This window comes from Odocoileus virginianus, chromosome 11, assembly GCF_023699985.2.
Source record: "Odocoileus virginianus isolate 20LAN1187 ecotype Illinois chromosome 11, Ovbor_1.2, whole genome shotgun sequence".
NCBI classification, from domain to species: Eukaryota; Metazoa; Chordata; class Mammalia; order Artiodactyla; family Cervidae; genus Odocoileus; species Odocoileus virginianus.
Window position 1 is genome coordinate 38,406,249 of NC_069684.1, and position 27,615 is coordinate 38,433,863.

Below are 27,615 nucleotides of genomic sequence, written 5' to 3' on the forward strand. Positions count from 1 at the left end.
GCCTTCTTTATAGGTTTGTTGTTGGGCATAATAAGGCAGGACAATAAGCAAATGTGAAGGCTCAGAAAGTGATATTGTATCGCCTCATTTGATCAGTTATGGACATGGACATCTATACCAGGGTTTCTCAACCTCAGCATTACTGATATTTTAGGCCAATAATCTTTTGTTGTAGTGGGCACTGTCCTGTACATTGTAGGATGTTTAGCGGCAAGCGTGCCTGGCCTCTAACCATTGGATATCAGTAGCACCCACCCCAAATCCCGGTAACCAAAACCACCTCCAGATATTGCCAAATGACTCCTTGGGGGGAACAGTTAAAATCACCCAGTTGAGGATCACTGGTTTACACAATTTATACCCAATTTAAAATATTTTGGGAAGAGAAGGGAATTTCTTATTATTCAGTTTAAATTTGTTTGTGGAATGATTGTTATTTAAAGAAAATTTTCTTTTGGGAATGAGTAAATGTTCTGTATGTAATGGTGGTTTCTTGAGAGTCTACAACTGTCAAAATTCATCTAATTGTTAACTTGAAGTAGATACAGTTTTATCTGTAACTATTTCAGTAAAGTTGATTTTTTAAAAAATTGCCTATACTGTTCTTAGTTGAAATATTTGCTTACAAATTTTTGTATATTCTTGGCATTGCATACATATTTTAAATGCACAGTTTAAAATGTAATTTTGTGAGCCAAAAATACTGTCTATATATTTGCTTTCCATAATGGTGTAGTACTTCACAGGCATATTTCCATAGAGAGAAAAAGATTCTGCGGCAGTTCCGTGCCACTAAGTTTTAGAATCTATCATCATGCTCTAAAATAACTTCCAGTGGTCGATTCAAGATAAAGAAAAGGAACAAACATGAAGAATGAAAGGGAAAATCAGTATCGGAAGAAGAGAGGTTGACAACTAAGGGGCTAATGAGTCTGAAACCCAACGGAATATCATTATACGAGTTCACATGTACATTTGCACCAATGGTGTGCATCCGGTTTCAATGAAAAGTACACATTTCAGGTTTGCTAATCTTTCACATCTAAGATCAAAGTCCAGTTATCAGGAGACTTCTGTATTTAATCGTGCCATTTTCAGTTTTGTTTAGACTCTCATTCTTCTTTGGTCCTGAAAATAGCATACTTCACATCTGTTGCAAGCAAATTTAATTTAATTTGGCAAATCTTTATAGAAAGACTATACTACTTTGGCCATGTGAGTGTGTGCAATAGAAGACTCTTGACCTCAAGGTCTTTCAATATCATGGGGGCGGGGCAGGGGGATGGAAACAGATTTGAATAGTTGTGTAAGACAAGACAGAGCATGAAAAATGCTGTCTACACAGGAGCAGGAACAACTGCATCCTTCTGGGAGGCCCTGAGCAAGGATTTATATCATAGAACTGTAATAATGAAACAGACTTTAAGTAGTCATTTGGGGAGATTCACAATTTTGGCTCTTATGGAAGCTTTTAGAAATACAGATTCACAGGCACTATTCCAAATTTATCAGAGTTTCTAGAGATAGGGATTAGGAATCTGACTTTTTCAAAAGCTCTCCCAGTGATTCTGATGATCAACTGGGCTTTGCGAACTTCTGATCCTACAAATCCCCTACTCAGTGCCAGAATTCTGTGAATAGTACTCATTCCCTCAGGATTTTTGTTTAGACCCTTTGGAGTACTGTACGCTCACTACCTACAAGGCAGCTAGACCTTCATAGAAAGTGTGTAGGGTGTAGGATTTTGATCATCAGAGATGGAGGATAAGGATATTTGAGGGAAAATGATCATCAGAAATAAACAGAAAATGGAGATAAATTTGGAGAAGAGACTTGGGTTTCATTACAGAGTGACTTGAGTGTTGTGCTAAAGAATTTCAACTTAATCCTCTGTGAGATGGATACTGATCCTGCCAAAGCAGTGTGGATTAGACATCAAGAAGAATGGAAGTAGGGAGAACAACTGTGGGTTTAATTCAGAGATTCAAATGAGGTGTAGTAAGGACTTGGAACAGAAGCAAAGCTTAGTGCAGTAAATATGAGCTGTATTGCAATGATAGGCCTAGAAGTCTGGCTGTTTGAGACAAGGAGGAATGAAAGCTGATTCTGGGGTTTTGAGATTTTGGAGTGCTAAGTTAACGTAAGTTAACTAGAATGGGAACATTAAAATCAAGGGAAGATAGTGACGGCAGGTGGCAAATCAGGTGTTTTTGATATTTGAAATGCATTTGTTTCTATCACCTCCCATCTTACTCTGTCACCTGTCCCAGGTCAGAGCTTAGTTATGACTTCCTTTGTACACTTGCAGGGTAGCATGAGGTAAGCGCTCAAAATGTTTGATGAATTTGTATATCCGCTGTGAATATCTTCTCTCTTAACCTCTTGGCTATAGACCAGGACCTTGTAATATTTCTCTTGAATAATTGCAGGCTTGAGGACCACCCCTGCTCTTACACCAGCTCCCATTCTTTTGGTGAATTAGAACAAGAAGCCCTGTCTGAGTTTATTAATTAGAGAAAGGTACAGTTATATGGGTGGAGGCAACCCTTTGTTCAGGACTTGGGAAGCAGAGCACACCTTTGTGGGAAGGTAAATGCTCCCCTTCATAGAATGAAACCTCCTGTTCTAGGTCGGCAGGCATGGAGAGCTGAGTGCAGAGGTGGGCTTTTAGGCTTACCCATCCCCTCAACTGGCACAGAACACCCTGGAAAAGTCCCCCAGTTGATCTCCTGGATCCCACCCTGCCATTTCTGTTTCATTCAGTGATTTTTTCCTAAAATGTAATACTGTTGTGCCCTGCTTTCCGTATTTCCCCAGTGCCTTCAGGGTACAGTTCAAAGTTCTTAACCCAGCGCTGTATAACCACCTCGGATGCAGTCCTTTCCTGGTTGTGCTGGTTCTCCCTTCCTGTCTGTGATCTCCTGTTTACTAATTTCTTTTCCCCCAGCACCACAATGTAGGCACCCAGCTCATGCTTGTCGAATAAGACTGATGACTTAAGAAACAAGTGAAAAGTGTGGATTTTACCACCCAAACCCCCCCAAATCAAAAGTTTCCCCCCAAACAAAACAACAAAAAAGGGAGACACCACCCTCCTACACAAAAAAGTTTTGCAGCTTCCTAAACAGGAGGTGTCCTGTCAGTTAAAGCTTTTTGTTATTGCCTTCCGCTATACTTTTCTGTAGTCTTGAAGTGGCTGTTTATTTGGAGATTGAAGATCTGTGAGAAGATAATTGCTTTGAATGAAATCTGAGGCTGCCATTCCAAGGCTGATTTGCTCTGGCGGGTCTGTGTATTGGATCTTTGTGAAATGCTTTAAAAAAATTGCACACAGATTCAGGTGACGTACTTGACCTCTAAAAAACATGTCAACTTTGGAGACAGAGGACTCTGTCCATCTGCCCAATACTGATCTCTGATTGATGGCTTCATTTGTTCCAAATGTAGACTAGCCCAATGATGAACTTTTGAAATGCTTTCATAATCTTGTCAAAAGTTCTTGCCCAGAACCTCCAACCCAGTTGCTATTTATCTTTCCATGTGTGTTTCTCCTCTTTGCACAAAGAATGTTAAAACAGTTGTGAGAATGTATTCAATTTAAAAAGAAACAGTTAATTGTAAAGCATCATTTAAGTGTCAATAAAAAATTGTAAGTGGGTAAAACATGGCAGGTAGGAGATGAGAGGTGTCTCGGATGTGCAGGCCCAAGTGTTGGTATAGTTGGTTTAACTTTCCTGGGACATCACCAAACTGGAAATTCATTCTGTTGCAGAGTTCTCATTGGTCTGTACAGACAGTAATTTGTATATTAGTAATTGTCTATTTTGCTTCAGAGAAGCCAAGCTGTTAACAATGAGAAAACATGCTGCTTAGGCCACAAGAATGAACTCTGTAAATGTTTATTTTTTTATTTTCAGCCTTAACAATTTTCACTATTTATTTTTCAGCTGGTCTCTATTGTTTCCAGTAGTTATATTAGGCTTTTTTGTTGTTGTTGCTGTGGCTCTTCTAGTCAGTTTTTGAAACAGTTACTGATTTTAATGTTTATTTATTTAGAACTATTAACTATTACTCAAGAATTAGACTCTCATAGGAATAACTATTTAGAATTTAAAAACTATTAGAATAAGTTTAGATGGAACTTGACTTCCAGTTTTGGCTTGGAGTATGTAGTATAGTGTCTCAGTCACCAGACATTTCATACAAAAACTTAAAGACCAGTGTGTTCTGCAAATGCAAGGTATGATGATTATAATGAGGGTATCAATTCATATACTAATTGATTTAAACTGTGTTATTGTATTAATAAATGTACTTTCCATTTCCTATAAGCTGTTTTCCTTTTGAGTGTGCCTCATACCAATTTTCTATAAAAATAGGTTGCATATGACAGCTCATTAATTTTGTTGATATTAGAAAATTCCTCTCTCCTTCCCTTCTTTAAATATCTGTTGAGCAGCTGTTGGGGAGCCCAGAGAGACATACTGGCCCATGGAAGAGCTGTATCTTAAACAGCCCCTTCCAGTGTACCTGTGCTGTCCAGTATAGCACAGCACTTACCATGTACTCAATAAATATTTATTAATTTGAACTTGCCATTATCAATAATTTTATCATTTATTTCATTTTATCATTCATTTCAGTGGTAAAGGGTAAGTAGTGCCTACTGGTAGGATACTCTTACTTTCCAAATTCTAAGTCTACCCCTGACCTCAAAGAAAGGTACATAGCTTATTTGAAGCCATGCATGTGTTCATTCATGCAAAAATTATGTATGGAGAAAATGTAAAGTAGAGAAGAGGGGAAAAAGTCAGGATACTCTTCTGCTTCTTTCCTGCTATGCTTAGAATTAGTCATGTAAGTATTTACTGAATTTGCCTCAAAGATTAAATGAGAAAAAGATAGTAAGGCTGTTTAGCACAGTGCCTGACACATTGTATATGCTCAGCATATACTAGTTTATTTATTATAATGCATTGGACTAAAACTAGAGGATCTCACTCCTTTTATTCTGCATAATTTGCCATCCTATCTTCATCTTTTCTTTTTCTTTTTTTCACCTCAAGGATGGTCTATGTGTGCCTTTTTTCCCTCAATATGTAGAATGGGTTCAATGCTTAGTTACCCAATGAAGTGCAGGCAAGAACTTAAGCTAGCGCTTTCCTTAAATTTCTTCTATGATTTAAGACACCTTGGGGAAGAGATAGGTGAGCTTCTACATCAACGGATGATGATTTTTATCTTTATCAAGTGACCCACAATTTGGTTACTGGTGCAATGAGAAATTAAGAAAATAGCACACTTTTATGACTGTCTTTTCACAGTCACTCAAATCAGAACTGGAATGCCACAAAAACAACTCCCTGTTAGCCCAGAGAAAAAAAAAGAAAGAAAGTAAAGGGGAAATTCAGATTAGTCACAAAGAAGTTCCCCCGCCTGCCTGCAAAAGCTGAAGCATTAAAACTGAGAGAGTCCTCTCTGCTCTTTCAATCGCCTCTTATCTCTGGTCCTGGGACCTCTGTGTATCTTCTAATTGATACACCTTGTGTTGGCTTCATCTCCTTCTTTGTGGGGAAGAAGTCAGTTCTCCCTCAGGTTTCCCTCTGTCACAGTTTTCATCGTCCCTGCATCCGGATTGTGAAGATGGAAGGGGTCCAACCCCTGGACGAGAATGTGGGAAATGCACCAGGACGGAGATTCTTGAGGAACAAGCTATTGCTGGTGGCCTCCATAATTCAGGGGCTGGGGCTTCTCCTGTGTCTCACCTACATCTGTCTGCACTTCTATGCTCAGGTAAGATGCACCAACCAACATGTCCTTTTCTCCAGATCAGGCTGATGGCAGCTGCAAATGGTCACTTGGAAATAGTCTGACACCAAATTGTTTTCCCTTTTCTGTTTGGCGATTGTAAAATGTGGTCAAGCACCCTCGTGTCTCTCTTTTCCTTCCTTTTTTTCAGCAGTGGCAGTGGTGAGGCACAGTGGAGATAGGGCAGGGGCACTGCTTCTGGATTAATCTTTTTCTTTAAAACACAAAAATCCTGGTATTCTTTTGTGAACTGTCACTTTGAAGCTTTATTTTCTTATTTCTCACCCTGACATACCTACTTGGTTTATCTGTTCTGCTAGTAAGCAACTGATCAGGGAATTAATGTAAAAAGGAAATAATAAATTTTTTATTTCCTTTGTACATTATTATACTTTCTCATTGTATTCATAAACCCCATAGACTCAAGGAGATATGCTTTCTGAAGAATGTTGAAGGTATCAATATTAAGTTATATTAAATAGCTAACCTATATATATTTAAGGGCATAGATATATGTGTTCATGTCTGTATGTGCACGTGGCTGAATGTTTATCCCAACAACTTAATCAGACATTGTTTTTCACAGTCTTTCTCTACCAATCACAACTTACTGACATCACTTTGTCCAATACATTATGTAGTGGAAGATCATCATTTTAGTATTCCCCCCGCCCCACACTGCTTAATGAAGAAATTCTTTCCATTTTTCCATCTCTTTATTCTGGTCCTGTTGACATTATTTTTTTTTTCATAGTTGTTCATATATAAAAACATTATTAGCTCTTTACGGATGTTCTTGACTGCAGAAGATTCCACTGAAAAAGAAAATAAACGTGTAGTGGCCCCATGTTCCCTTGTTGGGGCTAGTCTGATAATTCTTGTTTGCCTGGTGGTTGCTCTTGGTTAGAAAAGTCTCTCACTGGTAAAGGTCAGACAATGGGAACTTTCATTTCTGATGGCCAGGTCAGAGACTGGGTACCTCACATTAGATCAGGCTAAGATGAGCAGAGTCCTAGACGATGCCTGGGCTTGTCTCTGTCGACAGGAAACAGGTTTTCGGTGCCTGCAGTCTAATGGGGGTGCGGTCGTGATCACTGTCCCGCAGAGGGTGCTCGTGTCTCCAAATTCCCGAAGGGTACTAGTGTCATGCTCAAGTCTGCAGACCAGTGAGCACCCCAGCACACCCGTACTGTCTTCATCACGCCACACATTTCCTTCTCTGCGCAGAACCCTTTGGGTGAAATTAGAGTAGGTGATTTTGGGGAGAGGGTGTGAGGGGAGGAGCAAGGTGTCCATGGCAGGATGCCCAAGACAAAACCGGAATTAGGCTCTTCCGAGAAGAAAACAGAGTAACCCAAAATAGAACAGCTGAGTTTATTCACAAGGTCCGGGAGCCCTGAGACTGCTTTTTGAAACAACCACAATGTTACATATTTCCTTGCACTGTGGGATGATTAAAAAAAAAAAACGAAAAAACAGAACAGATGGCCCTAGTCAAGCCTCAACAATTAATTGCACTAGGGCTCAGAGGATGGGAGAGAGCAAAACATGAAACAGATACAGACGTGTAGCTAGCTGGTGGCAGGGGGCCACCCTGGAATATTAATACCCAGGGGAGGCATCTAGAGGGGTTCTTTCTAGCAAGTCACCCAGCAATTCTGTGCTAGAGCGTGGAAGGGCAGCTGAATGCTGACTTCTAGGATACTGGAACTCACGGTGAGCTGATCTTTGGGAGAGAATTAGCTTTCTCTGGTCCTGGCACAGAAAGGGAAGCAAAGATGGAGGAGGTACGTTAGAGCTGTTTGCTCAAAAACTGTGTTCTTATATATTCTAGATACAAAATTTTCTGTGGCTCAGATATTTGGAATTGTTCACTTGACATTAATTGTTTTCTTCTTTCTCACTAGATTTAGCTAACACAATTTCTTATACTATTAATGGGACCCAAGTCAGTACGATGTGTCCTTAATTGTGATCTCATACACCTTGTTAAGGGAAAGGATAGCTTAGAGAGGTCATGTGTGTTTTTCCCAGGACTTGATCAGTCATGGTGGCAGCAGTGTATAGAGGAGAGAGACTGAGAGAAAAGGGTATACAGTAACTGCTGAAGAAGGAACATAGACTGGAGCTTTTCTAAATTCATGGATAAGATTGTTTGGGATTTTGGTTGAAGGATAGGTAGGTGGGGATGCCTATCAAAGCTCTACTTTTATAAGACATTGTATTACAGTGATCTATAGAGGAGTTGAAATAGAGCTGAAATACTGATCATTTACCTAGTTAAATTGGATCTTTCATTGTAGGAGAAAGATATTTGGGGAATAATCATGATTTTTCCTTATTTCTTAGATTAATTTTTAACTTCATAAAAATTTTCCAGTGTGGATGAATCTGTGAAAAAAATAGATATGTAACTGTTAAACTCCATTTGGCAGTCAGCCTTCCTTTCAATCAAGTTTATTTGGTAATATTTATTTTCTTACCACTTGGTTAAGTTTTACTATGTGAAAAGCAGAAGTTTTTGTTTTTGAGATGGCAGATAAAAAGACCTTACCCCCTCCTTATATAATTCACTTCCCTCTTTGGACCCTGATTTTCTCTACTGAAACATGAGGCATTTGGATCAAATGGTCAGAAATATCTCTTCCAGGTCAATATCCTGTGAATATGTAGTTTATACTCATAAAATGGGTATGAGGATCTGAGAAATACAAATCTAAGTGAACAAATTTTTGTGCCTAAGCTTATGGATACCCTGGTTCTTAAGAAGGGACTGGGGGAAATCAGATTCGTACATATATGTGTAATCTGTATTTATTCATATACTATGCACGTTTCTAAATAACTTATTCTGGATTAGCAAAATACCTTATTTATAAAAGGGAAAGAAATAGATACTGTACAATAATATCCATGATGCAAGTTTCAAAATTGAGTCACAAAAACCAGTATAATTATTGGGGTTGCCACTTCCAGGCTTCCAGGCTTCCCTGTAACTTCAGCTGGGAATGATGGCAGAAAAAAGTTGATGTATAAGGTGAGAAGCTTTTGTAAATTATACCCATGTATCTCAGAGCTATTGAAGCTGAGCTCCTCCAAGATCTGTATCAGAGCACTTGAAAAATGTGCTTTTAGTGATTATTTATCAGCAAATCCCACCCACAGTTAAAGGTTTCTATTCTTATCACTTTTATTACTGGAGAAGACAGAAGGGGAGGTCATTGAGCTGACCAGCTCTGTATCAACAATGGCCAGAGTTAGAATTCAGTTTCTTGGTGAAGTTTCAGACTATAACTTGGACTTTATATCCTTTAGGAAGAATAAGAGACATTTTTGTTTAAAAATTTTTGTCTCAGATTTTAGGTCAAATTAGATGTGTCCTCATGTGATTTTAACAAATTTTTAAAGACATTTTTAATGATAGACATGGAAATAAATAATTTTCAGTGCAATTGAATTTGCATTTTATAAGCAATTTTATGGATTTCCCTGATAGCTCAGTTGGTAAAGAATCTGTCTGCAATTCAGGAGACCCTGGTTTAATTCCTGGGTTGGGAAGATCCCCTGGAGAAGAGATAGGCTACTCACTCCAGTATTCTTGGGCCTCAGAAGCCTGGCACGATGTAGTCCACAGGGTTGCAAAGAGTCAGACACGACTGAGCGACTGAACTGAACTGAAGCAACTTTATGGGCTTCCTTGATGGTTGAGATGGTTAAGAATCTGCCTATAATACAGGAGATCCGAGTTCGATCCCTGGGTTGGGAAAATCTCCCTGGAGGAGGGAATGGTAATTTTATGGTAATTAAAAAGAAACACCTGGAGTATTGAACTGATTTGTCATTAAGTATTTTGAGGCTCTTAAAGGAGATACTACAGAAAATATATAGACTTGTTAGGTTGAACAGACATTAGAAACAGTCCACTTGCAGATAGGAAAACAGAAACTCAGGGAGGGTAGAAGCTGGAGAAGGAGGTGATGCTTCAGCTGATATTAGGAGTAGAGGGACCTCCCTGGTGGTCTTGTGGTTAAGACTTTGCCTCCCAATGTAGGGGGTGCAGATTTGATCCCTGGTCGGGGAGCTAGGATCCCACATACCTTGGGGCCAAAAAACCAAAACATAAAGCAAATGCAATCTTGTAATAAATTCAGTAGAGACAAAAAATGATCCATATCAAAAAATCTTAAAAAAAATAGTAGAAATTCTTTAAATAGACAAGAGGAATGATGGTGACTGGGTAGGGGCAGAAGGCTTTCTAGGTAAAAAGGCAAGTTGTTCAGAATGGTTGGAGGTGAGTGTTCATTGGAGAAAGTGGACGAAGATGAAAATCTAGGTGGGGACAGGACACAAAGGGTGTTGTGACGTGTGCTAAGGTAACAATCTTCATTCCATTCTGTACAAAAGAAAATACAGGAAAAATTACCCAAGTTGTTGCTTCTCCAGATTTCACTTCTCTTACATGGCCTACATGCTCGCAAATACAGAAAATGTGTCTCATCTCATGTAGCGCTAGGGGGCACCACAGTAAAATTAACAGTTCTCAAATAGCTTTTAAAGAGAACCCACTCCTTTTTTTTTTTTCTGCCTGAGAAGTTAAGATTAGAACACTTTTCTGAAGAAGCCAAGTGCTCATCGTGTGTAAGAGGATGAACAATATAAGGAGCACCTAATATTGTTCACTGTTTATGCAGTGATGATATTTTCTACAAGAAAAATTTAGATATAGGTTCTGACCCAAGTACTCAAAATAGGACAGAGATTGTTTGGACAGGAATCATGCTGGAAAATGTCACGTATATACACATGAATAGAAACAAATGTACACACTCAGAGGAGAGATGTAAAGTGAGCAGAGAGACTCTTGGTATAGACCTTGGAATATAACCTCCCTATTCCTTTTCTCTGACTTCAGCTTCTAACTGCTAACCCTGAGTAGACCTAGCCTTGCCTAATGGCTGACCACCCTGCCCTTCCAATTCTATTTCTTTTACTAGAAATTATTTCTGTATCCCTCCCTCTCAGAGAACCCATAGGTTCACACCCACTTTAGGAATTTTGCATTCATGGTTAATGAATGTTAATCTTCTGAGACCATTTAGGTTGAGGGAGCCATGTACAGTGTTCAGTTCAGTTCAGTCGCTCAGTCGTGTCCGACTTTTTGTGACCCCATGGACTGCAGCACGCCAGGCCTCTCTGACCATCACCACTCTTGGAGTTTACTCAAACTCATGTCCATTGAGTTAGTGATGCCATCCAACCATCTCATCCTCTGTCGTCCCCTTCTCCTCCTGTCTTCAATCTTTTCCAGCATCAGGGTCTTTTCAAATGACTCAGTTCTTCGCATCAGGTGGCCAAACTATTGGGAGTTTCAGCTTTAGCATCAGTCCTTCCAGTGAATATTCAGGACTGATTTCCTTTAGGATGGACTGGTTTGATCTCCTTATTGTCCAAGAGACTCTCGAGAGTCTCCTCCAACACTACAGTTCAAAAGCATCAGTTCTTTGGTGCTCAGCTTTCTTTATAGTTCAACTCTCACATCCATACATGACTACTGGAAAAACAATAGCTTTGACTAGACAGATCTTTATTGGCAAAGTAATGTCTCTGCTTTTTAATATGCTGTCTAGGTTGGTCATAACTTTTCTTCCAAGGAGCAAGGATCTTTTAATTTCAAGGCTGTAGTCACCATCTGCAGTGATTTTGGAGCCCCCAAAGATAAAATCTGTCACTGTTCCCGTTGTCTTCCCATCTATTTGCCATGAAGTGATGGGACCAGGTGCCATGATCTTAGTTTTCTGAATGCTGAGTTTTAAGCCAACTTTTTCATTCTCCTCTTTCACTTGCACCAAGAGGCTCTTTAGTTCTTCACTTTCTGCCATAAGTGTGGTGGTGTCATCTGCATATCTGAGGTTATTGATATATCTCCCGGCAATCTTGATTCCAGCTTGTGCTTCATCCAGTCCAACATTTCTCATGATATACTCTGCATGTAAGTTAAATAAGCAGGGTGACACTATACAGCCTTGACGTACTCCTTTCCCGATTTGGAACCAGTCTGTTGTTCCACATCCAGTTCTAATTGTTGCTTTTTGACCTGCATACAGATTTCTCAGGAGGCAGGTACAGTGTTGTTATTCCTATTTAGGAAATGAAAGGGTAGCGGCTGAATAGCAAAGTAGAAAGGCTATTTCTCATAGTCACAGATAAAATATATGGTAGTGTTGGGATGGAATTGGATTCCCCAATATCCCATGGCTAGTGTGTTTTGTTTGTAGCTAAATGAAGGAATTAAATCACTTTTTATACAAAAATGCATCATATCTTCTCAAAATTTTAGGGGAGTCATTGAGGTATAGGAGAGAGTACATTGGATCAGGAACTAGAAGGTTCTAGTTCAGTCCAGTGTTTTAGCTTTGTGACTCTGAGTAAATTCCCTGAAATTCCCCAAGTATCAATTTAATCATCTCCCAAACTGGAATTTGATTATTGTGAGGAACGACTCTGTTACAGAGCTTTGTAAATGTTTAAATTATTATTATTTATAAACATGCTTCTATAAGCATACCACCCACTAAACTGTTTACCTTGTAGCACACATTCAACTCCATAACTCAAATCTCAGAAAGCATATCATAGATAAGGTCAACCTTAACTTCATGAGTTTGGCTTTCCTACTGTAATTTTTAAGATTAAGAAAAACCCCTTGAAATAATTCTAGCTTATTTGAATTTAGATGTCTAATTAAGATGCCATGGCTGTATTAGCAAAGGAAAAATGAAGGGGAGAATTTATGAGCATATAAAAATTATCAGGTTAGTGTCTGAAAGTGGTTCAGAAATCTAAAATAGATAAATGTGTTCACTTAGAACACATGGCCCAGATGGGTTCCACCTCCCCCTTCATTAATGTAGTTCATCCAATCCTCTAATAACTTGGTTGCCAAATAAGGCAGAAACTTATACTTAGAAGAGTGGTCTGGTTCACAATGCTAGAAATGTTGGAGCTAAGCGGGGCATAATTATGTATTTTTTTTCTTTTCAGCAAACCTTTCATTCTGAAATGCAAGTTTGATGTGTTATTAATTTGTATTAATTTGTCTTGCTTTGATAACATTGAAAATGCTAGTTAAGAACACACTCTGACAGACAGAGTGGCAAGTAGACCCAAACTTTAGTTCTTCCAATACTAATTGAATAAGGGGTACGGATCGAAAGCTTCACTTCCAGGATGTTATACAGGTGGGGATCTGGGGGGATGAGTGTAAATGATATACTTTCAGGCTGGGCTGTCCTGTAAGTCACATAGCACGAGCCTACAGAACCTAAGATCAAAATGAAAATGACAATTAACATTGCAAAAAATTATAAGCATCAAAATAGTAACCAAGGGAAATTATAAAATCTTTACTGGGTTATAAAAGAAGTTGTAAAAGACATGTTTTACTGCTTAGTAATGTAAAATATATTTTGAGTTAACAGTGTGTTGGGTGGTTAATGTTTTTAATTTCCATGGCCTGTAAAAATCTTAATCTGGCCTTGTATGGGGTATGATGAAGACTGGAAACTCAGCTCTTTTTTGGGAGAGGTTGACGGGCATCACTCCTGGTGCTACTTGCAATACCATCTCTGGTTTTGCGATCTTGTCCCTACATTGTCCTTACTTCTTCACTACGATTTTGGATGGTGATAGATATTCGTAGGCAGTTTTACAGTGAGGAAATCTGAGGTACAGAGACTTGTCTAGGTCAGTATAGGAAGGTCTGGTTATAAATCAGGACTAGGCTTAAATTCTAGTCCTGTCTCTTTCCATTACACCTGGCCAAGACTCTGTGGCTCTAAGCTGTAAGCATTTTACCTGGCTGTTTTAAAATTTTTTCTTTTCCTGACATTAATTGCTTATGTAGAAAAACTGGGGGAAGATTTATAACCTGGAATAAAGGGAAGAAAGATTCTTTTAAAAAAGAGATCTGAATCTCCTGCCACAAATTCAGATAACACAATCAATGAAGCTTTAACAAATGTGTAATACCTTATAGGTTATTTTGATAAAACAAATCATTGCCATGTGTGATTCATTCATAGAAGAGAAAGGGGACTTGGATTGGGGCATTGGCTCAGTCATTTATTCACTCCAAGAGGTACTTTTTTTTTTTTTAAACAATGAGGAGATTAGACTATATATAATTTCCATGGGCCTTTCTAGTTTTGCCAGACTGATTCGAAGAATTATTTTAATGTTGTAAGTGTGATTTCACACTATATGCAAATATCTTTTCAACCAGGGTGGCACTGCAAATTTGGTAGCTTAAAAGAAATTTAACCTTTCACAGTTTTGGAGGATAGGTATTCAAAGTCAACATGTCAGCAGTACCCTGCTCCGTCTGAAGGCTGTAGGGAAGAATCCTCCAGGATCCTTCCATGCCTCTTTCTAGCTTCTGAGGGCTCCCAGCAATCCTTAGCGTTCCCTGGCTTGATAGTACTGTGTAAAACTAGTTGAATACAGCTCTTCAGTAAGAATTTCACAGAGGGCTAGTTTCAATAGCTATTTTCTCGATTGGGATTATAAAGCAAGCATACTTTAATTTTTGCATCAGGTGCTTCATTTCTCTTCCATTATTTAACAGGAAGGCTTTAGTTTAAAATGTCATTATCATTATTGTTACCACCACCACCATCATCATTCCACTGCTGTTCTGTGATGATTTTTACTAGTCACCAGTCTTGGTTCACACCATAATGTAGCTTGAGGATTATTTAGCCTTACTGCAAATGAGGTAAGAGCTTCATTGCATAAACAACACAAAAGATACTCATGATTCTTCATTAACCATCAGAGGGAGCCACTTGGGGAGAAAACCTGTTCTTTTGTTGTGGCTGAGGGATTTATTATCGTGTATTATTGTGTTGAAAAGATCTTCTGTTCAAAGGATCTTCTTATCCACCAATAATTTGGGTTTTCTCTTGTGAATGTTATGATTTTCCTAATCTCTGGTATTGAAAAAGTCCTTAGACAGTCCCCATTCCGCTCTGCTTATTCAACCATCTTAATTGAGAGTTAAAAAATGAGGATATAAAAATGAGGAAATTCAAAACTGAAAAAGGAAAGGACTTGTTCTGGCTTATGACCAGACCTGAGTGTTCCTGTTCCCAGCTCAATGCCTGGTCCATTTCTACTAGGTTGCCTTTCCAAGGCAATAGTGCCTACTCTTTTATATAGCCAGTGAGATGGGGAATGAGTAACTGCAGATAGAAAGATACTGATCATAATAATTGTGCTACCCCCTTTGTACTCAAGGATGAATGGGGCAGTTTAAAAAAACCTTGAGCCACATATGGTGTTGGCTAGTGTCCCCTGGAGGAGGGCATGGCAACCTACTCCAGTATTCTTGCCTGGAGAATCTCCATGGACAGAGGAGCCTGGTGGGGTATAGTTCATGGGGTCATAAAGAGTTGGACATGACTGAGTGACTATGCACAGCACAGAGCAAGTGTCAGGGTACAGTCTAAGGGATTCAGTAACCATTTATTTATAAATGCCATTATGTTGAAGGCATTGTAAAATTTATGATAATGCAATAGGTACCTTGTAAGCCAACCTTTCTCGTTGCTTTGCTGCTGTTGCTGCTGAATCGCTTCAGTTGTGTCCGACTCTGCAGCCCTATGCACTGCAGCCTGCCAGGCTCCTCTGTCCATGGGATTCTCTAGGCAAGAGTATTAGAGTGGGTTGCCATGCTTTCTTCCAGGGGATCTTCTCGACCCAGGGATCGAATCTAGGCCTCCTGCATTGCAGGTGGATTCTTTACTGCTGAGCCACCAAGGTAAAAACAAGGATATTTTGAAAATTGCCTGATTCCCAAGGTGAGGAAGTAAGTTGTTTCTTTTTTCAATTTAATTTTTTAAAATTGAGGTATAGTTGATGTACAAGATTATGTAAGTTTTTTCAGGTGTATAATAGTGATTCACAAGTTTTAACGATTGTATTTCATTAATTGTTATTATAAAATATTGGCTTTATTCCTTGTATTGTACAGTACATGCTCACAGCTTATTTTACACATGGTAGTTTGTACTTTACAGTTCCCACTTCCCTCTCCTCTCACTGGTAGCCACTATTTTGTTCTCTATATTTGTGAATCTGTTTCTTTTTTTGTTATATTCACTGTTCTATGGGAGTTCTTAGAAATGTTTTGGTAGACCCCTCTGTTAGTGTATCTTAAGGCATTTACCAGCAAATGTGGAAAGGGAAACCCAGATAAAAGAAAATCTTCCCCTTGAGGATATAAAGAATTGCAAATCACAAAATTTTGAAAGTGCATTCATGTCACATGGATGCTTTTGGTTCATTTGGTTGTTTATCTGAATACCTGATACTCCTCTTGCTGCTAAGTCACTTCAGTCGTGTCCGACTCTGTGCGACACCATAGACGGCAACCCACCAGGCTCCTCTGCCCCTCTTGCTGCTGCTGCTAAGTCACTTCAGTCGTGTCCAACTCTGTGTGATCCCATAGACAGCAGCCCACCAGGCTCCCCCGTCCCTGGGATTCTCCAGGCAAAAACACTGGAGTGGGTTGCCATTTCCTTCTCCACCCCCATCCCTCTTAGGGATCCATTAATTGCTAAGCATTTGGGACAGTGAAACCACAGTTCCTGTTCCCTGAGATAGAGAGCAGAGGGTCAGTGAGTAGAGGCTAGCCATTACTAAATAAATTTGACAAGAAAAGTGGAAGTGGTTAGAGAGAGGTGGCTATATTAGAATATCACATGGGCTGTGTAGTAGAGAGTATAGTAAGAGTTTAAAAAGAGGGTTTACAGCAGAAAGGTGCTGGCAGCCATGGTGAAGGGTGGTGACAGAGAAAAAGAAAGTCTAGAAAGACAATTAAAATGGCTTTTCTTTGTGTTCTTTCATCTTAGTAGACTCTTTACTCGACATGATTTTCAAAGTCACACATCTTCATGTCTAAGAAATATCCCTTTGAGGATAAACTTTCCTGATTATGGAAGACCGGCCAAATAATCAATTTTTGTTCATTCTTCCTATTCCTTTCTCTGAGTTGGATTCTGAACTTTCCTGATCAGAAGTCAGGGCCCTGTGCTTTGTAAGGAAGTTTCCATTGAGTATATACTAAATCCACCAGGAGAAGAGTTTGCCTTCCCAATCCACTGTAATGGGTAAATATGGAAAATTCCATCTTCCTCTTTGGAGGCTCATTCAGAAACACCCTCAGAGCCTATAAGACTACTTTCATAATCTCTCAGGTCTCTGATTGACATGAAGCCCATTGTTGGGGGAGGAGACATTCATATCCTTGTGGAGGTTGCATGCTGAACCACGATCGCATACCTGTTTCTGCACTGTCCTCCACTGACTCACATCTCATCCCACTCCGACCTGGGATCTTGACTGATAGCAAGTGAGGAAGGGCAAGGCCCACTTAGTGAATGCAGAGCCCACTTCCTGGTTTCACATTTGATGAGTATCATTCCCTCCTGCCACAGATACACCCCCTCCAGGACAAATGCCACATGAGTATAAGGTTGGCAGCCTCATGTCACATCCCAGTGAGTCAGAATAAGAAATTCACACATTCTAGAGATGAGCTCATGAAGTAAGCAGCACCTTTTGGGGAACATGGTACAGGCTGCTGGATAAATGCTGTATATCAGACATTTTCCATCTTTGTTCTTAGATAGTTCAGTGTTTCAGGTACTGAGAGAGGTCAGGAAAGGACATTATTCTGACTCTTTGCATCACCTACTTGCTACCTACTTTATTTGTCCTGCTGCCCCTTGCCAGGACAGTTGCATCTAATTAGAGTCCAGCTAACGACTTTGCCAACCTGAACTATACCAAAAACCTTGGAGAGTTGACTGAAGAGCTCTTTTCTGGAGAATGTTTAGATATTTTGAGATATATCTGAGTGTTTTGACAACTATCTAAAACCTAATCTTTTAATCTTGTTTAGTATTAAAAATTAAAAATAATCTTGAACCCTCAGACAAATGTTTTCATAGTGGTTTTTTACTCTTAAGATAGAATAGGATAAAGAGAAAGGATGTTATTATGAACTTGAGGTTCAATCAAACTCAAGTTAATACCTGTTTGTTCCTGAGCAAGTTCTTAACAACACTGATTCTCATTTCTTTCTATCTATAAGACATGAGTAATTATTATTTCTATTAGTATTATTTTGAAAGCAAACAAGGTAATGGATTTCAGAAAGAGTAATGCAGTGCATGGCATGTTTTAAGTTTTGAATAAGTTTTTACTGTTTTTCTTTAATACACCAAAAATGGTCTCATTTCTAGACCTTTCCTCTAAGCAGTGTCTTTGGATTCTCTGGGTCCTCTTTCTCTTTCAAGGCCTAAGCCCACGTCTTTCCTCCTTGAGCTGCCAAAGCCTGCAGTGGTTTTTTCTGTTCTCTGGAACCTTGTGGCATAAATTGCCTATTGCTCTTTACCAGTGGTTTTATGTGGAGGAATTATCTCCCCAGTTGACATACAAGTTTGTCAAAACTAAGGACTGTGTATTCTTTCCCTTTGTGTTCTTAGAGTTGAATGTAATACCTGCCAAATAGTAGGTACACAATAATTGTCAATACTGTTTCAAATCACCAATAATATGGCAATCATATAATCTATTCAGTCAACTATTAAATAATATTGATAGTTGAGCACCAGCTTTAGGACAGGCATGATTTTTGCCAAGGGAATGGTTGAAGATACATCTTCTGGATTTGGGCCTTCAGGAGTTCACAGTAGAGTGTAGTAATTCTCAAATCTTGAACCTTGGGTGCTTGTAAAAATGAGATTACTGCGTCCATCTAGACCTTTTGAATCTGAATCTTTATGAATAAACTGGCCATCTACACAATTTTACAGATTTCCCAGGTGACTAATGTATATGATAACACTGGGCCAGTTGACCTTTAGTTGCATCGTCAGCTGCTCCTAGACAGGGCATACGCATTATTCAGTCAGTTGGTCAGATAGCCCATGTATCAGCTGCCTCTGAGTACTCTGTGTTCTTGGCTCTATTTATGATAGCCCCCATACCCAGGAGGGAAGCCTAAACTTTTGGCTCTCCCTTTGCATTCCCATAATGAGGTCATCATGAGACCATCACCCTGCCAATCTGCTGTGCATGATCACATCTTCCTTCCTCCAACTTGGCACTAAAGTGGACACAAGATATGGACTATTAGTAAAATCTTCAAAGAAATTTCTCTCCACTTAAAATTTGCATGAGGAGAAGAAAAACTTTTTGTTGTGTGAAACAATGAAAATTGTTCTGGATTCCAGGCGGCTGGAGTCGGCTTCACTTTAAAGAGTCTTCTCTTTACTTCTGTGGGTCTCATTTTCTTCATCTGTAGAATACAGTGTTCAATTGGAAGATGACTTCTTTTATACTCATGCTTCTGAGGCCATCTCACTGAAACTTCAGGACTGTACTTTAATCCTGGTGTACTGACTTACAAGAATTTCTAGTCCCCTTTGAAGATAGTATGAGCTCTTCAGACTTTGCAGATTGAAGAAGCTTTGTTATACAGCTTGTCCTTACATGAAAGCCCTTTGGGATCTTTGATATAGTCCATTTTTTTCTATTATCTGGAGAAGATATGAGGATTTTTATTTTCTTGATATATAAAAAAACAACTATGCCTGTGGGTAAAATTAATGTTATCTGATTTTTTTCTGGTAATTTTTCTTATAAAGCCAGAATCATTTTGTGATGTTCTTTTGGGCTACAGAGAGCTGATATTTTAGGGATTTGGTTGGACTTCTTTTTTTTTTTTGTTAGTTCTCTCATTCTGTAGTCATATGTAAAGCTAAATTAGTGTTATAGTGGCTAAATTAAGAACATGACATGAATCTTGTCTCCCATGAGCATCCAAGAATAAGAGCGGACATTTATCAACTCCTTACAGTGTTCCAGGTCAGATGCTACAGGGCTACATGATCTCATTACGTACATGATCTCATTCACAACAACCTTCTGAGATACAAGGTTTACTCTTTCCATTTTGTAGATGAAGGAGCTAAAAGTCAGCAAGGTAATGACATTTTCCCAAGAGCACACAGCTAGGTAGTCTTGTAGTGGAGAGGAGACATGTATCCAGTGGTGGTAGAATGAAAATCAGTAGAATGATTAAAATTTCTTTTCTTACATGAGGGTTCACTCTTGGTATTGTACATTTTATGGATTTTAACAAATGAACAATAACATGTACCCACCATTAGAGTATCGTGCAGAACAGTTTCACTGCTCTAAAAATCTTCTACACTTCACCTATTCACCTCTCCCTCCTCCCTCACCCCTGGCAACCCCTGCTCTTTAACTGTCTCTATAGTTTTGCCTTTTCCAAAACATCACACATTTGAAATCATACATTATGTAGTCTTTTCAGATTGTCTTCTTTTACTTAGTGATATACATTTAAAGTGTGTCCATGTCTTTCCATGGCTTGAAAGCTCATTTCTTTTTAATACTGTTACTCCGTTGTCTGGATGTATCACTGTTTATTTATCCATTCAACCAACAGAGGGATATCTTGATTGCTTTTCCTTGGCAAGTTTTAACAATAAGAAACAAAGCTATTATAAACACCCATGTGTGAATAGAGTAATTTTTAAGTACTTGCTATGGGAGACCAGAAGTCAGGGATTTGATTTAGGCCTTGAAGTTGTTATTTTGATGGGTAGACATAGATGAAGAGACATTCTTGGTGGAGAGAACAAAGGAAGCAAGTATTTTTTGAATGCTTACCACGTGCCAGGCAAACTCCTGAGTATTTTCACATATGTTAACTTTGAGCTTTATAGTCATCTCCTCGAGGATTCCAATAATAATATGCCTTATTTTCACAGACATGAAAGCTAAAGCTCAGAAGTGGTATATAACATCCAAATTCAACAGAACTAGAGGAGTCACAATTTGAACAAATCTTACTCCCAAGCCTGCACCCTCTTTGTCCTACCAGGCTTTATTTAAAGGATTAGAGGAAATATATAGGATATAGGAATATCTGAGCATAAAGCACAGATAGGATATGGGTAGCAGTAATGCTTGACAAGGAGGTTGGTACCAGGCCATAGGAGGCCTTGAATTGGGCACTGTGGGGGTATTTCTGGGCAGTGGGGTAGTCAGCATGAAGTAATCAGGTTTGGAGGATGAAGAGAGAGGTTGTGGAAGGTCATGGAGCAAGAGAAAGAGCCATCTTATTCCGCAAATGACCGAGGCCTGGTGATGTTGATGCTAGGAAGATGAGAAAATGCAAATTTCTAATGCTGGGTAAGCTTCAGGAGGAAAGGAAGCCTGGAGTAGAAGTGAATCTCCCTAAAAGAGGAAGTCCTGTGTGCCTTCCTTGCTGCCTGTCAGCATCTTGATCTCAGAATGTCTTCCTGATCATTACCGCTCTGACTTCTTCATCACAGTGTTTCAGAACATTGGGAAATGTCACTGTCTTGCAGGAACCTTATAGAAAGTTTGCACAGTCAGTCAAATAATCAGATCATGAGGACTTTTAAGTCAGAGAGTTTGACGTGAATTTGGGATGAAGAGGCTTCCTGTTTCTCTCTTTCATTGAAACTGGCGTAGGGTTGTAACTTTTAAATTTTAACTCATAAACAGTGCTGAAAGGAGTGTCTCTGATCTTTGAGGAATTTCTAAAGATGGAAAAGACTGACACCCAGAGACGTTATGAAACCTGCCTAAGTACTTGCCTGGCTGGCCTTAGGACCAGGTTGCTGCATGCTGAGCCCTGCTCTTGGTGCAACTGCGCAGTCTGCATCTGACTTTAACAAGGTGGCCAAGGAACCAGCCTGCCTTGAGAGCAGCGGGGGCATTCATTTACCCAGGGAATTACGGTGTTTGGGTAATGTAGCTTTTGAGAGGCCTTCTTCCAGAACGTTGCTTTAAGCATGAAGGACACTAGTCCAGCCTCACAAACAGTCCACAGAGGGAAGAGAGGAAAGACTGTTTGGTCTTCCCGAGTCAGCACCTCTCTGCGTGCTCACCACTGACTAATACTGCTCTAGGGGCCCAGCCACTGGCAGGGCTCAGCAAGGCTCTCCCTTCTTCCTACACCGCCTGTTGGTTTCAGCTTGGTGAGGCTTGTGACTTTACGTACAAGGGAAGTAGGGGATTCTTCATCAGCGTGGGCAGGCCACAGTGGAGTCCGTTTGACTGCTGCCTTGAGTGCCAGAAAAGTGGGAAGCAGGGACTCCACACCCCGGAGTATGAAAACAAATTCCTCCCCAGACCTTTGATCCGGACATCTTGCCAAAAATAACCTGGTAGGAGGAGCTGTTGTTCTCTGCAGGCACAATGGGTGGTAGGTTTTTCTGTTTGTTTGTTAGTTTCTATTTCCCTTCTTAGTAGGTAATGTAAAAATTTAAAAATACAAGAAAGTAAGCCATGGAAAATAAATGTGCCTCCCACTCCTGTCCTCAGGCTTCTAGTTCCTTTCTCCAGAGGCAGTGCTTTATTCTGCTAAATAAGTTCTGTGCCCACACAAAAATTCTTTTTTTTCTTTGAACACAAATGGAAATGTACTTTATACGTGATTCTCTCTTTTGCTTTGGTTTTTTTCACTTAATATATTTTGGAGTTTGCCCCATATTGAACTTCTTTGTTCTTTTAACCACCAAATTTCCATAGATCTTTTATCTATTAACTTTTCTTTCTTTGTTGCTTTACTTCTTTCTTGCTTTTGAGTTCAAGTTAGGTTTTACACACAACTAAAGAGTACAGAAAGACCCAACATTTTAAAAATTTACACACAGATCTACTCATCTCTGAAGAGTTTGAAGAGTTTTTATTGCCTGTGGGCCCTGAACGTAGGACATGCTTAATCCTGTTTTACAGTGAAAAAGCAAGCAGCCAGGAGGTTCCCAGACTTCACTCTCAGTCCATTCTGGGAGTCTGTGGCCATGAAGGATTGACTGGTCACAACCTTGTCCATGAAGAGTCTCTATGACTGAATGGGTTTCTTAATAAGATATCTTCTAAGTGCTCTATTATCTAATATGGGAAACTGGGGCTCAGGGAGCCAAAATTATATACCAAGGAAGAGTTTGGCAAGTGAGGATAGATCTTACTTAGATGCTTGCATGAGACAGCAGAAGACTCCTAACTTACCTTATGAGATGTTACAGAAAAGCAATGGGGGCAGGCAAGAAGGCTGCATCTAACTCACGTAGAAAAAGGCAAGTCTAATCTCAAGTCAGTCTCTTTACCTGCTGCATTTCTGCTTCATAGGATGGATATGATGTGTCAATTCTACTTGTTCATTTTTTTCCCTAAAAATATATGCTTTTTCTTCCTTTAGGTGCCATCTCAGTACCCTCCAATCCAGAGTATCAGAGTACGGTTTACCAGTAAGTATTGTCAAAAGTTTAATTGGTTCATAGTTTTAAAAGAATCTTCTCTCCAGCTTCTTAATTTCCCCTGGAACATAAGATCTCTCCATTTTCTTAGGGAAACATTAAATCCTGAAATTGTTGGAGCCTGCATATTATTTTCATTAAGGTCAAAGAAGAAAAGGGGAGTAATTAGTTAACAGATAAGTGCTTGTCACTGTATGTTATATTCCTCACTTAATCCTCCCAGGAACCCTTTGAGTAGAAATTACTCTCACTTTTTAGGTAAGAAAATGAAGGCTTCTTACAAGTCTGTCTGACTGTAAGATGTATCATTCCCCAGTAATTCTATTATAAGACAAAATTTTACCTTAATGAGAGTTGGGGGACTTAAAGGTAATGTGATATCTTTAACAGAGAGCATTATTTGGATCCAAGATTAATACTAGGACAACCACCAGTGGTTTCTGTATGGATATTCACTTATTAAGTCCTCTTGAGCCAAAGGAAAGTATATCTTGCCTTCTATAAGTGATCCTCATTTTCAATTCAAAGTATTTCCCATGGACTTGATTCAAAGCAAGAATTACTGAATTGTGCCCAGCAGTGGGAACTCATTCTTTCCTATCACCGAGGGACATGGACCAGAGTGGAGAGTTTGAAGTGTCGTTACTTGACCATTCAGGATGATACTGAGGCTGCCATGGAAATAGAAGATATTTAGTTTTTGATTTATGCTTGAAATGGCCCCACACAAAGCTATTACAGTTATCATTCTGTGTTCTGCTACTTTTCCTTTTCTTTTTCCTGTGGTAACCACTATTCCCAAGGCACCTTCCAGTAAAAATTGACAATAAAAAGGTAGAAGAGAGAAGGGAGAAATAAGTTTATGTTCTTGAGCTCTTATATCAGAACCTGAACCCACAGACTAAGCTTCACTTAGTATTGAAGCATAACTAAGCTTAAGTGATTGTTGACAAAGGCCAGTATGTTGTTGGGAAGTCTAGTTGCCAGGGCATGTGAAGAATTTTCATTTCATGGTGACATGGAGAGAAGAATAAAAGAAAAGTGAAAGTGTTATTCACTCCGTTGTGTCCAACTCTTTGCAACCCCATGGACTGTAGCCCACGAGGCTCCTCTGTCCATGGAATTCTCCATGCAAGAATACTGGAGTGGGTAGCCATTCCCTTCTTCAGAGGATCTTCCCAACCGAGAGATCAAACCCGGGTCTCCTGTGTTGCAGGCAGATTCTTTACCATCTGAGCCACCAGGGAAGCTTGGAGAGAGGATAGAGAAGAGTTAAAAGTGATTACTTTGTGTGGACGGGGTATGCAGGACCCAGGCAAGAGGCACTTCCACCACCCTTTGCCCTAATCAATCCATTGAACAGAGTTCAATGCACTGAAGTTGCCAATCCCTCCTGATTTTGAAAAATCAGGGAAACCTTGAGACTCCATTTCCTGCCACAGGTGTGTTGTGACAACTGCCAGTTGCTTTAATCTCTCCACTCTTGAATCCCAGCCCCCTCTGAAACTCTCTTGACTACTAGCAATAGCTTTGCTTCTTCCATTCCACAGGGAAAGAGGATTCCAACCCTCATATAGAAACATAGTCTTCTCTTACTTTTATTCTTCAAAATCTGTCCCTATGACTTTTTCTTCATATGTTTCTAGATATATTGGAAGGTTGTTGCCCAACGCTGAGCTAAGGAGTCATTCTTTTTTTTTTTAATCCTACCCTCCTTAGAGTGTGAAAATGAGAACGGTTTCATCATCACATCTCCAGACACGGATGGAACCATGAAGGTGCAGAACAACTCAATCATCATCACCTGTGATGGGTTTTATCTCATCTCTCTGAAGGGCTACTTCTCCCAGAAGCTCAGCCTCAGGCTTCTGTACCGGAAGGGTCGGGAACCTCTTTTCTCCCTGAACATGGTCAAGTTTGTTGACTCTGTCACAGTGGCCTATCTGCGTTTCAAGGACAAAGTCTACCTGAATGTGACCACTCAGAATGCCTCCTGCGAAGACATCCAGGTGAATGGTGGGGAACTGATTCTCATTCATCAAAATCCTGGTGGATTCTGTGTCTACTGAGGACCTGATGGTTGCACCCAAGCCAGAAACCAACGTGAATGCCACACTGGGGGTGGACAGGACACTGACTCTTCCTTGGGAGTGGAGGCGTTGTCCCAGCTCAGCCCTCATATTTGGCCACGTGAGATATGACCAGAAGCTTATCACTCCCACCCCCACTCAGGGATATTTAAAACTTGTTTTTACATACCAGTTAACTTTATGTATTTATCCTATGTCTTCTAAATCACCTAGCCCTCCTCATCCCTCAAGATTGCCTCAAGCCTGTTAGGTACCTCCACCAGAGTAAGAAAAAAGGTGCCTCTTCCTCAAGATGATGTTCCTGTTGGTCAGGAAATTATTGTAATAAACTTTCATTATTGAAAAAGACACTTGACTACCATTTGTCATCTGACACTGTCAAAATGAAGAAGACCAAGGAGAGGGGTTTTGAATCTGCCAAAGACTTCTCCCGAGCAGAGGTGCCTCTCCAAGGTGAAATTTGTTGTAGTCTGCATAGAACCCCGATCTCTCCCTCATCTGGAGGAATTCAAAAGGAAAATCACCTTATGAACAGCTGTCAGGACTTGATGAAGATAGCTGGCTAAGGAATACTCCGCTCTGGGCTTTTTTTTCCCCCCTCATTTTCTCCATTTTGCTTTCCCAGCCTCCAAATGTTCGTGATAGATATTTCCCTTCAAAGAACCATCTCGGGGGTGTGATGCTTGAAAAACCTAATCAGTGACTTAAGGAAAGCTGATGGGACTTTTCTAAGCTGGGAGAGTGAGATAATTTATTGTGAGGGTTATCTTTATCACACAGGAGTGCAGTGAAACTGGACCTCTCAGGATAAAAGTCAGTGGAAATTTTAATAGTCTGGGGAGGAAATCACATTTTTTGCCACAGAGAGGCAGTGTAACGCATGCCTAATGCTGAGATACATACTCAGCCCCACATCTTGTGCTCAGGTGCCACCTTGCTGGTTTCAAAAAAATGCTTTAGGTGAATTGTCCCCCCACCCTCGGGCTGCACTGCATGGCTTACAGGATCTTAGTTCCCCAACCAGGGACTGAACCCAGGCCCACAGCAGTGAAAGTGCCAAGTCCTAACCATTGGACTGCCAGGGAAGTCCCCGACATGAATTGTTCTGAGCAAGATATTCTATGATATGTGTCTTGACTACTTAGAGGATTTAAATGTGTGTGTGTGTGTGTGTGTGTGTGTGTGTGTGTATGTATGTACTTGTTTGTTATTGACTGTGTTCTGCAAAGTCAAAGTTATTCAGAGTGGTTGCTAATAAGTACATGTTTATCACTGTAGATAATATTTAAGAAAATACATGTTTTTTAAGTTTGGAATTTCTGACTGTATTTCTTCTGGACATATGCATTCCAGGCCAAAGCTTAATTGTTTTGTGAGTTGGTTGTCTTTTGCATTATGGCCTCTCCTCACAGGTGCCCCCTCCTTTTAGGTACACGTGGCCTGCTTCTCCCATGCTGGCCTCCTTCAGCGACACAGGGATACTTCTGCCAGCTTCCACCCATCAAAGTACGTGTGTCCCATTTAAATCATTCAATCAAAGGGATAATTAACCTTTCTCTGAAAACGGTGGAGTTTAGTGTAAATGAAAAGTCAGGAGATTGGAATTCTTATTTTGACTCTGTCACTAACTGGCCACAGGACCCTGGACAACTAATTTCCTACCTTGGGATCCTGCTTTTTTCTCTTGTTGAATGATCATTTTAGAATCTTATGCTCATAAAGCTAAATGTGAATGTACATAGTAAATACCTATGTACTGGTTGCTGTGAGTCAAGATATATAATCTTCTCTTTTAATGTGTGGAGTAATTTTTTTTTTTTTTTCCTGGACCACCTAGTATTTTCCCTCAGCATTTTTGGTGATTTCTGTGAGCATGTGTGCGTGCTGTCATGTCTGACTGTTTGCAACCCCATGGGCTGTAGCCCGCCAGGCTCTTCTATCCATGGAATATTCAAGGCAAGAATACTGAAATGGGTGGCCATTTCATTCTCCAGGGAATCTTCCCAACCCAGGATCGAACCGATGTCTCCTGTGTCTCCTGCGTTGCAGGCGGATTCTTTCCCTGATGAGCCATCGGGGAGGCCCCGATTCCTTTGAGAATAGTTGCCAGTTGTTACTTAGTGACTTTTTGTTTAGGGAATGACTGAAAGGATTCCAGTCTTGATTCAAATCGTAATTTTTCTAAAGCATATTGGGCAGGTCCCCTATTTTAAATCGTAGTTTTGTATTTAGTGCTCTCCTGGCTCTCGGAGAGTGTTAATATTAATATTAATAATATAGCTAATAATAATATTGATATTTACATGGAAACAAATAAAAGATCTTAGAATTCA

The 27,615-nt window shown here is 39.8% G+C and overlaps 1 protein-coding gene across 2 annotated transcripts; it reads left to right on the plus strand.

Moving 5' to 3' along the window:
- Positions 1-5,394: 5,394 nt before the first annotated feature.
- On the plus strand, positions 5,395-27,615 carry TNFSF4 (TNF superfamily member 4). 2 transcript variants are annotated; one of them, XM_020898375.2, is made up of 3 exons: positions 5,395-5,793; positions 23,135-23,183; positions 24,912-27,615. In XM_020898375.2, the coding sequence occupies exons 1-3, from the start codon at positions 5,644-5,646 to the stop codon at positions 25,259-25,261; spliced, it is 549 nt and encodes a 182-aa protein (XP_020754034.1). In that variant the 5' UTR covers positions 5,395-5,643; the 3' UTR covers positions 25,262-27,615. The 2 variants fall into 2 exon arrangements, with proteins under 2 accessions (XP_020754034.1, XP_070330417.1); XM_070474316.1 differs by lacking the exon at positions 5,395-5,793 and adding an exon at positions 7,318-7,595.

Excerpts from the sequence above, each read along its gene's own strand:
- TNFSF4 (XM_020898375.2), top strand. The coding sequence starts at position 5,644 with ATGGAAGGGGTCCAACCCCTGGACGAGAATGTGGGAAATGCACCAGGA. Across the intron at positions 5,794-23,134 it reads GTCTGCACTTCTATGCTCAG|GTGCCATCTCAGTACCCTCC; the intron begins GTAAGATGCACC and ends TTCTTCCTTTAG. Across the intron at positions 23,184-24,911 it reads TATCAGAGTACGGTTTACCA|AGTGTGAAAATGAGAACGGT; the intron begins GTAAGTATTGTC and ends TACCCTCCTTAG.